The sequence below is a fragment of the Pseudonaja textilis genome, chromosome 1 (genome assembly GCF_049901715.1).
Source record: "Pseudonaja textilis isolate UNSWEBS1 chromosome 1, rPseTex1.2, whole genome shotgun sequence".
Lineage (NCBI taxonomy): Eukaryota > Metazoa > Chordata > Lepidosauria > Squamata > Elapidae > Pseudonaja > Pseudonaja textilis.
Genome location: NC_141990.1, coordinates 50,206,223 through 50,219,857, shown reverse-complemented (window position 1 = coordinate 50,219,857; position 13,635 = coordinate 50,206,223). Strand labels below are relative to the sequence as shown.

At 37.8% G+C, this 13,635-nt stretch overlaps 1 protein-coding gene across 7 annotated transcripts in view; it reads right to left on the bottom strand.

Annotated features, from left to right (window-relative positions):
• Nucleotides 1-13,635, bottom strand: part of MARK1 (microtubule affinity regulating kinase 1) — a 58,740-nt gene that overhangs the window by 28,546 nt on the left and 16,559 nt on the right. For all 7 annotated transcript variants that reach the window (XM_026695732.2, XM_026695733.2, XM_087933735.1 and 4 more), the window contains exons 2-4: nucleotides 2,860-3,063; nucleotides 2,388-2,441; nucleotides 549-597 (exon numbers count right to left, since the gene is read on the bottom strand). In XM_026695732.2, coding sequence (XP_026551517.1) covers nucleotides 549-597; nucleotides 2,388-2,441; nucleotides 2,860-3,063 — 307 coding nt within the window. The remainder of the gene's footprint in view (nucleotides 1-548; nucleotides 598-2,387; nucleotides 2,442-2,859; nucleotides 3,064-13,635) is intronic.

The following is a 13,635-nucleotide window of genomic DNA, read 5'->3' as shown; positions in this document are numbered from 1 at the left end:
ACTTTATCTGTTTCTAAATTGGTATGCTGGATATTAAGACTTTGCCAACTACATTGGCAAGAAGACATTTTTGAAGGCAAAAAGCATTTGAATCAAATACATATAACAAAAGTGCCTGTTTTTTGTTTTAAAGTAGAGTTTCTTTCAAGGAAATAATCTAGAATAGATTTTACTATGTAATGACATAAAAGGTTGATTATGTAAGGGAATTCCAAAACTGGATTTTTAGACTATGATTCTGCCATGGCAAAGCTGGAAAACCAATTAGAAAATTTGCTGCCTGTGCAGAAATAAATGAAACAATCTGCATCCATATTACTATATACTTACAATTGAATAATTATTTTTCAGAAGAATTATTGTTTGCTTTATATGGGAAAGCATGAATTCTTTAAAAACCAAAAGCAATATGTATTAAAAATCTAGAAACTGTGTATAATGATGTTCACAAAACAAAGTATTAACTATTTTGTTTCAAAGGTTTTCCAAAGTTCAATATAATTTATAAAAAATAAATTGAATGTAGAAGAAAAATCTAAGATTCCTACCTATATTCGGATGATTCAGTATTTTCATTATTCGTACTTCTCGAAACAACTGTTAAAAAAACCCATGTATCTGAATAATTTTTATACAACTTTAATACATTATATAAATATTAAAAGAATATATATTTAGGAGTTTGCTTTAAAACTTAGCATGCTACTGCAATAGCTGTATATCTATCTATACAAGTAAAGGATAAGTTCTTAAATGAGTTGTATTATTCTCAGTGCAATCAATTGGATTTACCTTTAATGATCTCTAACTTTTCAAATTGATTTCAATGGTCTCTTAGCTTTATTGCCAATATCCTTTCAGGCCTGAGTTATAATATAAATGTACATGACTTTCTAAAATTTCTTTCCACATTCAGCTACTATCTGAGGTTTAACAGGAACTGATCTTATCAGTTTTTCAGATTGGCCATTCATATGAAAAACACAATAATAAGAAAATCACGAGAACGATCCGAAGAAATACTTTTTTTAGGCTATACAAAATTATCATCTCTTGCAGAAGCATTTCAATACAACAGTATAGCAGCAGTATATCAAATCAACAAAGCAAGACAGATATTGTGCAAACATAAATTAACATGGAAACAGTTTGGTGTCAATAAACAATTGAAACATTGATTTTTTAAGGTTTTTTTTTAAAGTAAACTGATATTCTCTCAACCAGTTCAAGGACCAGGTAAAGCATTTATTTATGCTAGTTTAATAAAATGTTAATTTAGATAAAGCAAGGGATTTGTGAGATGACAAATAAATAAACTAAATTAACATGAAAATTGTATTGCTCTTCATAAGATCACCAGACATAGCAGACCTGCTCACAAAAATTGTCAAACAAGTGTATCCAAATGGTTGCAGTGCACAATATAGCAGCTCACTAGCCAGAAGCTATTTCAAGCCACATTTTGAGAAGTACCTGCCATGGTTATGTTTGGATTTGATAGCTCACTTCCAACTGAATAGTGGCCTAGCTAAATGCTAGGATGAGAAGATAATATTTCTGATAATAACTGCATTTTTAAAGGAAGTATTTTAATTTTAAGAGAAGTTGTACACCAGATCAACATTTTTCTCACATATTACTCACAGCCTACATCAGCAAAGCATAACTTTCATTTATATTTCTTGTCAAATGCACCTTAGCAAGCATGCCATTAAACACTTTTGAAATAATATCTTATTATATTTTTAAAAAATCAGAGAACCACTTTGGTCTAGGCACCAGGCTAGAAAGTATGAGACTGTGAGTTCCAGTCCAGCCTTAGCCATAAAAGTCAGCTAGGGCCAGTTACATTCGCTCAGTCCAACCCAACTCACAAGGTTGAAGTTATGTCTTGACCATCAGCTCAGCCTGTTAAGTTACTCAATAGAAGCACAAAGAATTCTCCAAAATAGTTCAGTTTTAGAAGGTGAGTATCAAGTATTAAATTCCAGGTCAGAGGATTTATTGTTCAAACCAAGACTCTAATTAAGTAAAAGTCAGTAGTAAACTGGGGCTAGATAAGTGTTAATGGAACTCCAGGGGAACTGGAGTGTTTGTGGACACATAGTAATTCTAGGCTGAGTCCTCTTTTGACTTCCCTCCTCCAGCACTGCCTTCTCCTTCTTCTACAGTAAGTCAACTAGTTATTATTACCTATTCCCATATTAAATCAGGATGTACTGTAGCTGTCATTCTCAACGTAAACTACAAGCAACTCAAGCAGACTACTATTCTCAGTGTTTTTCAGTTATCTTGTATGAGCAAAGAAACAAAAGAAAGAAAGAAAGAAAAATAAGAGGTTGGGCTCTTGAATCCAAAATGCTAATGTATTATGACAGAAACATTACCTTTTGTAGACTGGTAGGATTTAACTGGGTTTTATCTATAATTTTGACAGCAACCTAAGGATGAAAAGGCAAAAAATAACTTCTTCAACCAGTTAAACTTTTTACAGTATGTAAGAATTGTTTATTTTAATTTAGAATTTAAAAATCTCATCAGAAAAAAGAGGGATAAGTAAGCCAAGAAGAGAATACTTTCTCTTCCACCCACACTGTACTTTAAAATTTTATATACACTGTTTTACAAAAATATAGTGATAGACCAAAATCTGCCCACAGAGCTGCTGGCGTTATATGTCTTATGGTACTAACAAAGCTGCCACACCTCAAGAACAAAGTTCAAGTATGTAAACTACAGACAGCCAAAAACAAAACAAAACACCTTTATATGCTGGATTTCATTTTGAACAATGAAAATATTGGACACACATTTTGCAAATAAAATAATAGTTATCAAGCCTAGCCTAAAAAAACTTACCTCTCTACCTGTAAGAACATGTCTAGCCAGCTTCACTTTAGCAAAATTTCCTTTTCCTATTGTTTTTAATAAGCGATAGTTCCCAATGTGAGGATGCTCTTCATTTACAGAGGTGATTGAGTTTCTGCAACGGGGTATATTCTGTCGACTACTTGATTTTGTAGGTTGGATATGAGATTCAGAATATCCATCAGCAGAAGTGTGCTACAAGATTAAAAACAACAAGAATCACTACTTTAAACTGTATAGGATTTATGATTTCTAAAATAATTAAAGAAACTAAAAAATGTTTTAAAAATAAGCAAATGCTATGCTTTCCTTTCTTAATATGTTTCTTTATTAAATTGAAACTTGGACATTTTAGTTCAGAATTGAACTAATTTTCAATTCAAATATAATGGAAAGGATTAATAACTGAAAATCACATACAGATATTAGACTTTCTATTACAATAGTCTGATTATTTATTAAATATTAATGTTTAAGTTTTAATGGAAATGTGTACCATGATGGAAAATAATGCATTTGGCTTCTTATCAAATGCTATATATCTTGTTAATATTCTGCATTTTTATAGGTTAAGTTTTTTAAAAAAATGTAATTTGTGATATAGATTCATTTCATCTTGAACCTACATTGAATACAGCACAACTCACCACTTAATTTGTTTATTAGTTAAAATATCTCAACTCTATATAGGACAATATAATACACTATAGACATGCGAAAAACTACAAACTTTGTTTAGAAGGCTAGTTCAATTCAGAGGAGGTGGCTATTACTACCTTTTTGAGTGTTGGGGTTGTATGTGTATCCAAGCATTTGGATTCTACCACATAATACAAACGTATTGATAATTTGTAGGTACAGCAAGGCAAACAAATTTTAACTATTATTTTATTCCTGGACGTTTGTATGGAAAGACAAAACTCAGGGTCATGTGCTACCTTCTTCTCTCAAACTCCTCTTGCCTACATAGGAAAAATGACTGCAAAAATAACTAGTGTTATTATTAGGTCAGCCTGTATTGGATATACAGTACATAGAGAATGAAAATCTTTGCATTATTTGTTCAATGCTGATTTATTATGTTTTCTTATATATTAGGCTGCTCTTGATATGACATAGAAGCAATATTTGATATAAAATATTTGACTCACAAATTGGCACACCAAAATGGAACATAGCACTAGTACTAGAAAAAACACTTAGACTTATATACTCACTTCATGGTGCTCTACAGCAGTGGTCCCCAACCTTTTTTGTACCAGGGACCAGTTTCACGCAGAAACACTTTTTCAAGGACCGGCGGGGTGGGTGGGGGGGAGAGACTTTTTCAAGGAGGGGGGAGGGGGAGGACTCCAAGTTTGGTGGTTTGCTTGCAGACGCTTCATTACCTGACTAGATAACATCTGATGTTGTTACCTAGTCGGGTAATAAAACATCTGCCAGCAAACCACCAAGTTCAGGGAGGCTCAGGACAAGTCCCTGCAGGATGGCTGAGAAGCCCCGCCTCTCAGCCCTCCCTCCCTCAGCCTTATCCCTCAGGTGTCTGCCTCGTTCCTCTCTCAGTCGCTCTCTCGCTCCTCCACCAGCCCAGGAAGAAACTGCTTCAAAGAAGCTGGCAGGGTGGCTTTTCCTGTCGGCGCAGCTCCTCCAAAGCGCCCGTTCACCCCCACCCCGCTGCCCGCGGTTCAATCCAGTGCCCCGTTCTGCCTGCCTGCCTTCGTTTCTGGTTGTTTCGGAGCAGCTTCGGCCGAGTAAAAGAGGCGAATAGTTATTATTCTCAGCCAAAGCTGCTCCGAAACAACCAGAAACGAAGGCAGGCAGGCAGAACGGAGCACTGGATTGAACCGTGGGCGGCGGGGTGGGGGTGAACGGGCGCTTCGGAGGAGCTGCGCCGACAGGAAAAGCCATCCTGCCGGCTTCTTTGAAGCAGTTTCTTCCTGGGCTGGTGGAGGAGCGAGAGTGACTGAAAGAGGAATGAGGCGGGAGGAAACCAAAGCCGCTGAGCCAGAGAGCAGGACAGGCTTTGGTTGCTTCCTCCCTCCCCTTCTTTCATTTGTGTCCTTGATCCCTGATCCCAGCAGCATTCACCGAAGGCGAAGAAAGCTGCCATTTTTATTTTATTTTGATTTTCTTTGCGGCCCGGTACCAAATGATCCACGGACCGGTAGCGGTCTGCGGCCCGGTGGTTGGGGACCCCTGCTCTACAGCAGCAGCCCCCAACCTTTTGGGCACAAGGGACCGGTTTCAGTAGCCAAGGGGATTTCATACAAACTTGTTTTACTCCATGCTCAATGTTCCCTAAATATCCATTTATTATTAATTTTAACCAATCTTCCACTCCAGATTCATGCAAATCAGTCTATAATTCAGGGCTACTTACTTTATCAGTCACTTTTTGAAAATCAACAAACATTTCCATCCACATCTTCATTTACTTCATTGTTTTATTAAGCATTCTTTTTCGTGTTTCCCATTATGTTGCTATACAGATATCCCTGGCATTCTGCAGCATAAGCCTTTTCAATCTGTTGCAAGCAGTTACTTTCACCTGCTCTTTCCCTCTATACATTTTCTTTGCATTTTGTTGGGAGATTAATGTATCTTTTATAACATTTTCATACTGGATTAACCTTTCCTTCTAAATGTTTTATTCTCATTCATTACTTTTGATCATGCTTCTTCTAAATTGGGGGTCAGCAATGTGCAGCTCTAGAGCCACATGCGACTCTTTGGGCCCTCTCCTGTGGCTCCGTGTTGGATGATCACACCACTGGCTGCCCCTGCCTTTGCCCTCCCCTTCCACTACTCACTTTTCACCTGCCCTCAGAAGGGCAACGACAGCAGATGAAGATTTATTCCTTATTCCAGGAGTAAAGTGCTCGACTTGCCTTTTTCTGACACTTGCTGGTGCTGGCTGTTGTTGTGGCCCGCCAGCAGAGCTGGCAGCAGACTTGGACAGTAAGGAGGTTGGGGAGGAACATGGGCCAGTCCTGGAGTCTGGGGAAGGCTCTGATGAGTGCTCTGCATAGGAGGCAGAGATGAGGCCAGGGCTGTCTGACAGCTATCAGCTGCCTTTGGAGTCGGAGATCAGTGGGGCAGAAGAACAGCTGGAGCCTGTTCCCAGTGTGTGCAGGTGTAACGCTGCCAGGAGAAGGGAACAGTTAAGGAACAAGGGTCGACTCGGGAGTAAAGGCGAATAGATGGTAGATGGTGAATAGCCCCTCCCATACGGAATAAAAAGGACTGAAAGGGGAGTGGTGTTTGCAGGAGACAATTAGTCCAATTTCATTAGGGTGAAGATTCTTGCCAAGTAATTGCTGTTACAGCGTGGTGTTTGGAAGGTATCAGCCTGGCTACTCTCCAAGCCTGATAAAGGTCAGTAGTTGTGAAATCTCATGAAAGTCTGTTTGCCAGGACTCTGTTGGAGAGGAATTTCCTTAAATCTAAATAAAAGGGGTTTTATCGGGACAAGGAGTCTGTTTCATGATCTTGGGAAGTGTAGGTCAGAATAGCTGCTGGGGAGATGAGTGACTTTTCTCTGCTCCAAGACACTGGCTGGGCCACCTACAGCCAATGCTCCATGTCGTAATGGGCTCCGTTAGGAATGTAAGTCACCCAACAGGTATTTGGGTTAAAAATATACAAACCAGGATATACATTTTAAAACTGTATCTTTAAGAAAATGCAAAAATGTAATTGGGTGTGGTTTCTCAAACGGCCATAAGATGGAGAAAGAAACCTGGGTTGTTTAGTCTTAGTTTCAGAAGAGAGTGTGAGTGAGCCTTTTTCCTTCTGTTGGAGAGTTTTGCTGTTCCTGTATTGACTGCTATTCTTGGATTTGATGTAAGTCTGATACTGAACTGTTTTTGACACTGGACTTTGTTATTGGATTATCCTTGGACTGAAAACTGACTGATTTACCTGTGAATGACTTTGGACTGCTTGTTTTGAACTTTGCTTAAACCTTTATTGAAAGTAAAAACCAACATTAACTGTACAGTGTATCTGTGTGCTGTGTGTGTATTATTCAAAACACTTCTCTCACTACGTCTCCCTGTATGCGCTCATTCTCCTAATGGGGAATTACCTCAACAGGCTCCAGGAGGAGGAGGAGGGGACACAGTCTCCCCCATTATGAAGCGCGCTAAGTTTAAATGCGCTGCACGAGGCACTGCAAGACCAAGGAGCAGCCATGGAGGCAGCGAGAGCAGCGGCATTAGCCACAGCTGGCCCAGCCAGTGTCTTGGGGCAGAGAGAAAGTAGTGTGTCCCCCTTATTCCTCTTGCCGCCTCCATGGCTGCTTGCTGCTCTTATAGCACCTCGGGCAGCACACTTAAACTTAGTACAAGGTTCGCACAGCACCAACAAGGGCTGGAAAAAGAGGCAAGTAGAGAGGCGCTTCGCTCCCACTCTGGAATATGGAGCAAGTCTCCATCTGCTGCTGTTTCCCTTCTCTTCTCAGCAGGCGAGGAGTGAGTGGGACGGGAGGGTGAGGGGCAGGGCCAGCCAGTGGTGGGATCATCCAACAGAGAGCCACAGCAGAGGGACAAAAGAGCTTCATTTATCTGGGAACCTGAAATGACTCTTGATTGAAATCGTATGGTAAAAAGCACTCAAAGAAGAAGAAAAAAACAACACCATGTACAAAATATTGATAGTCTTAAACTATGTGTTTGAAACAGTTCTTTTTCTAGGCAGAAACTTCCTAAGTGGTCAAAAATTCTTGATTTCTAGTTTATTTATTCCTCATATCATCTAATAGAACAACTTTTTCCCATATATCATATTAATTCAGATCATTTAATACATTTTCCTAAAATGCATCTTTGTTTTTCCATTATCACCTTTCCTTGGAATATAACATGCATTTAGTGGCAACCAATAGATTCTTCTTTTCCTATGCTTTTATTATAAATCATGTGATTTCAATTTTTATTATCTAACAAGCCTTTTAGCCTTTTCATTCATAATTATACCCTTATTTCACTTCCCTGTGTTATGCATGGAAAAACTTTGCAGACCTACAGATATTGTATTTTTCCTTTCTTTTCTTGATTTCAGAAACACACAATGTATCTTTTACTTGTTTTCATTTCATTTGTTAATTCATGTTATGTATCTTTTATTCGTCTTAAATTTCAAATCATAATCTTCCATAAGCTGATTGCCACCAGATGGACCACAGATATTGACCTTACTCATTCATCATGGTTTTGATTATCTAATTATCTTATTTAATAAGATAGCAAAAATATAAATAAGGGTTTCAACCGTTTAGTATATTTTGGCCTTCATGCCATAAGCACAAACAATGCAGAGTTTATCAAAAGCATTCACACTATGCAAGCAGGTAATTCTAATAGAGGGTTACAAGTAAAAAAAAATTTGCTCAAACCCACCAAGAGATAAATGCAGCATACTGACATACATAAAGAATATTCTGCTTGTTAGCTCCCAATTATTTTTTGTATGGGTTTTGTAAGGCATATTTGTTTCTGAGTATTCAACTTTCCTTCCAATTATGCTACTCTTTGCATTCATTTTTTGTTTTATTGTCTTAATTAGTATGTTGCCTTCAGAGAACAGTTTTGAAAACATGTCGTAAAAAGCCTGGTAAACAAACAAACTTCCTAACTAAGGAATTTTAGTCAGCATACGCAAATACACTTATCTTTAAAGATACACCAGCATGTTTCTTCCCACCCTTATTCAGTTATGCCAGCCTTTCCTTCTTGTGTCATATTTCCTCCATGCGCATGCTGCTCATGAGTACTTTCCAAGGCAGAAATGAATAATGACTACACGACACTTAAAAAGCAATTCATCCTATTTGCATGATGCTTCTACACATACTCTCATCAATATAGTCACAGAAACATTTCACACACAAACTGCTACATCTAGAAATAGTGAAAAAAATCCTAGGGAATCCAATAAATCCCTAATCTAAAACCATTCACTTGCAAATGTTGACCATAAACAAAAGTGATTACAATAATTTGAGAACCAGTTAGTCTTAGTGGTTAACACACCAGACTAGAAACCAAGAGACAGTGCGTTCTATTCCTGCCTTAAGTATAAAAGCCAATTGAATGACTTTAAACCCACCCATACTACCACTTCTTACAATACTAGACAACACAGTATCAACAGTAGAGATCTTCAAATTTCTAGATTCTATTATATCACATGACCAAAAATGGACACCTAACATCAAAAAGTCACTAAAAAAGCACAACAAAGAATGTTCTTTCTGCGCCAATTCAGAAAGCTCAAACTACCCAAGGGGCTGCTGATACAGTTCTACAGAGGAATTACTGAGTCTATCACCTGCACCTCTATAATTAACTGTTTTGGTTCTGCAACCCAACAGGACAGGGACAGACTTCAGAGGATAATTAGGATTGCAGAAAAAAAAACAATTACTACCAACCTGCCTTCAATTGAGGACCTGTATACTGCACAAGTCAAAAAGAGGGCTGTGAAAATATTTACAGATCCCTCATATCCCAGACATAAACTGTTTCAACTCCTTCCCTCAAAATGACACTATAGAGCACACTGCACACCAGAACTAGACACAAGAACAGTTTTTTCATTCTATTGTATTCTATTGTATTCTATTGTATTCTATTGTATTCTATTCTAGCCACTCACTATTTCTCAGCCGATGATGGTTAGGCTCAGGCAACAAATGTATCGGTCAATTCTTGTTGCAACCAATAGATCATCACTTGGTACGAAATATTCATTACTTAATACATAATAAGAGATATTTGACATTTGAAGATGTTTGAAGAGTGATTTAAGATAAAAAAAACAAAAGAATTAGTAAATGAAAGATTTGTTTGTGATTGGTTTAATTATTATAGAATTTTTGAAAGATTTAAACTTGATTAAAAAAAAGTTTCGTTTTCGCAGGAACAATTTGAATTGGATATCATTTATGTTCTGGAGATATCCCCTGTCTACCTGTATATGAAATGTTAATTAAGATTAACCTAGATGATGAATATCTCAAAGAAATTCCATGAGACCCCATGCTTGCGGGGGAAATGCTATGATTTTTTTAAAGGGTTATATAGGTAATAATTTCCTGGGGAAAAATATAAAATTAAACCAAATTAAATCTGGCTTCTGATTTATGTAATATGTTGTAATTAGAATACACTTTAAAGTTTTTGAATAATGAAAGAAACAGAACACCTGTTGTAAAAGACAAATAAAATATAGTTATTCCATTTAGCAATGGTATTACATCATGCAAAGTATCATTTGTAGTCAAAGAATCTGTGTATTTGTGTATATATAATACATAATAAACACACACATACTCTCACGTACACATACACAAGAATAGTGCCTTTAACTACAAATGTTTAGTAGAGGTTTTCTAGTGCTATAATGGCACTGCAATAAGACATACCACCAATATTCCCTTAAACACACATTGCTATAACTGTCTAAATTCCCAAATTCCCACCATAAGCTATTTTATTTAACTAACAATCTATTAATTTGTTTCCCAAATTTGTTTCATAAATTAATTTCATTAGCATTCCCATCAATTCTCAGGTTTCATAAAAATAGCTGGTGTTCCTACCTCCTAAACTGGGATGTGAGCACTTTGGAACTAGAAATAAGTCTACCTTAGGAATGCATGATCACATTATTGTTGTGGCAGTGATGACTTTGGGATTTTTTTTTAGCAAGAATGGCAGGATAAGCTACATTTAGATCCAGAGTCACTGGGTGTTAGGTGACATACAAATTCGATGAATTTAATTTAATCTAAACTACTGTAGCACACTAAAAATGGATAACAATTTAAGCCTTTTACAATAAAACTTTTGTCATAGCTGAGCATTAGCTTTTGATAGCATATATTTCAGTTTCATATGCTGGACAATAGGTCAGTTCTTTCACATACTACTTTTCCGGAGCCTTCTAGAACTCTGATAGATTCACTAATATTCACTGTTTATATTCTAGTGGAACAGTAGACCCTACAAAGTTTCTAGACAGCCCCTCAGGACAAATAATTTTATCTCATGTGCAGAGACTTTAAGGCAGCTGAACTGGAATGGTGCTTAATCTTCTATTCAGGCTAAATTCATAAATTACCAACAACACTATGGAATCTGCTATAGTGCAGCTGTTTGCATCTCCATTCAGCTGTTTGAAGAAAGCCATCATAAAGACAAAATGATTCGCCATGGTTATTTTCAACGCCACCATCACTGGTAGACAATAAGTAAAGTAAGCAGTTCTTGTCCAAATATTCAAATATTACCATCTGGCTTTGAAGCAGATATTCTACCAGTTTCCACTTTTTTATAGATATGTCCTCTGATCAAACTATTTTTTATATGTAATAGCAACTGTCACCCATACACTTCCTTCAAATTGAAAAAAAAAGGGAAGGAAGCAGGAGCATCTTCAGTACTATTAAAAAATGCAGTACACAAATCGAATCATTTTTGAAGCAAACTATCAAAATGATTTGAAAAATTTGTTTCCAAACTTTTAAACAAGTTTCCAGTACTCATATTTCCAAACTGAATCTTTCAGCTTGAATCCTTGCACTAATTCTTGAAGCCTCCCTACTTTATTTTCTTATCTCATAAGAAAGGGTAAAATTATTTTATATGTCTGCACAACAATGAGTGAAGTCTCTGTAACTCATCCTGTCTACTCCTAAGCCACTAGAAATTGATATACCATGCTAACAGGGTGATAATGGCACACAACTGAATATAATAGCCTTTCCAGTCAGAACATAGGACCATCCTTTCTTCTGGATTTTAATAGATGGACTTACATAATTGATGAAGCACTTACACATTCAACAAACAATTACTTCAGAATATTTTAGCTCTATAAAGAACATTATGTTTTATGTTACAACTATAAGCTGGAAAGGAGGTGGGGGATGGATGGATGTGTGTGTGTGTGTGTGTGTGTGTGTGTGTGTGTGTGTGTGTGTATACATATCAACTTCAATGGCACCAAAACCCTAGCCACTATAGAAAACCCCAGCCACAGAATTATCAGAGAAGCCATAGAGATTGAAAAAAGACCTGAAAGCATGAATAGAAGAGATGATTCCACCAGACTGTCAATTATTTGGAAGCCTGCACTCACAAACAAAAAAATCTCCACACCACAAGCCATGCAAACACCTGTGCACAAACAGATCCCCCCTGATACCTCCAGCTCAAACACACCCCAACCAGGCACCCAGATGAAACCTAGCTTCCTAACAAATGATAGCCGTCCATTTACTCGGAGCCAAGCTGCACTAAAAGCCTCCAATACAGGAACACAATGTTGCCAGCCAATCAAGACACAAAAAAGCCACAAAACAGACAGAAGATATTAGAAACACCAATCAATCAGAACACAGCAAACTCCAAGACCAATAAACACAGAGCAAGACTCCCAACCAATCAGGATGAAGAAAAAACCATTCTGGCACAGCAGTAGGCTAGCCCCTAATTTAAAACTGAAACAACTGTAAAAGTCTGACTCACAGACGAACACAATACAGAAGCCTGATGATGGCAGATGAGATTCTGCCGAAACGTTGCTACAACGTTAAAAGCACAACTATAATGACGTGGGAAAATACCCGAACAAAGCTGAATAACATACATGTAAGTACCCGCGAAAACTTAAGAAAACAAATATATATATGTGTGTGTGTGTGTATGTATGTATGTATACATGCATATATGTAAATATATGTGTATGTATGTATGTATGTATGTATGGTATTCAGCTTTGTAGCAGGGCATGATGCACAGGGGTTTTATGCCTTGGTTTTCCAGGTCAATTTTATCTTTGGGGTTTCTTAGGATGGCTGCTATTTTTCTGTCTATTTTGAAGGCAGTCTTAATGTGATGCCTGTGTAGTATCTTACTGATTTTGTGTGTAGTACTTCTTATGTAGGGCAGGACAGCTGTTCCATAGGTCTGTTCATTTTCTAGGTCTCCCTTATGTCTCTGTGTTTTTGTGGATCAGGCCTGTGATTTTGCTTTTGTGGAAGCCGTTGGCTGTCAGTACTTTAGTCAGGGTGCATAGTTCAGTCTTTATGTGTGTCTTGTCTGCCAGGCGTTTGGTTCTGGCGATTAGTGTTTTGACCATGGAGTTTATCTGTGCTGGGTGGTGGTGGGATTGGGTGTTGAGGTAGCGGTTGGTGTGTGTTTTCTTCTGGTATATGGTGTGTCCTAGTGTGCCATCTGTTTTTTTGTAGATTAGTACATCTAGGAATTGTAGTTTTTTATTTGTTTCCATTTCCATGGTGAATTTGATTTTGGGGTGTGTGCTGTTTAGGTGTGTTAGGAAATTGTTTACGTTTTCTTTTCCATGGGGCCAAATAACTTCTCCAGGGAAGCCATCGAAATAGAGAAACGCCCCCATAACATGAATAAATGGGATGATACCTCCCACCTACCAGACATCTGGAAACTAGCCCTTATCAACAAACAAGTCCCAGCCACGAAAACCAACACCGGACCCAAAACAACACATGACGCCACCACCAATCTCCCTCACCAGACTCAAACCCAAACCCACCCCATAGACATAAGGCAACCACTGTCCAGAAACCAGACCATGGCTGCATCACCAGCTGCCACATACCCTGACCCCCAAACCAAGCAAACGGACACATGCCATTGAACACATAGCCAGGCCTCCAACTCAGAGCCAAACCAAAACCCGGAACATCACATCACAGCCACCAGCTTAGGATATCATATCACG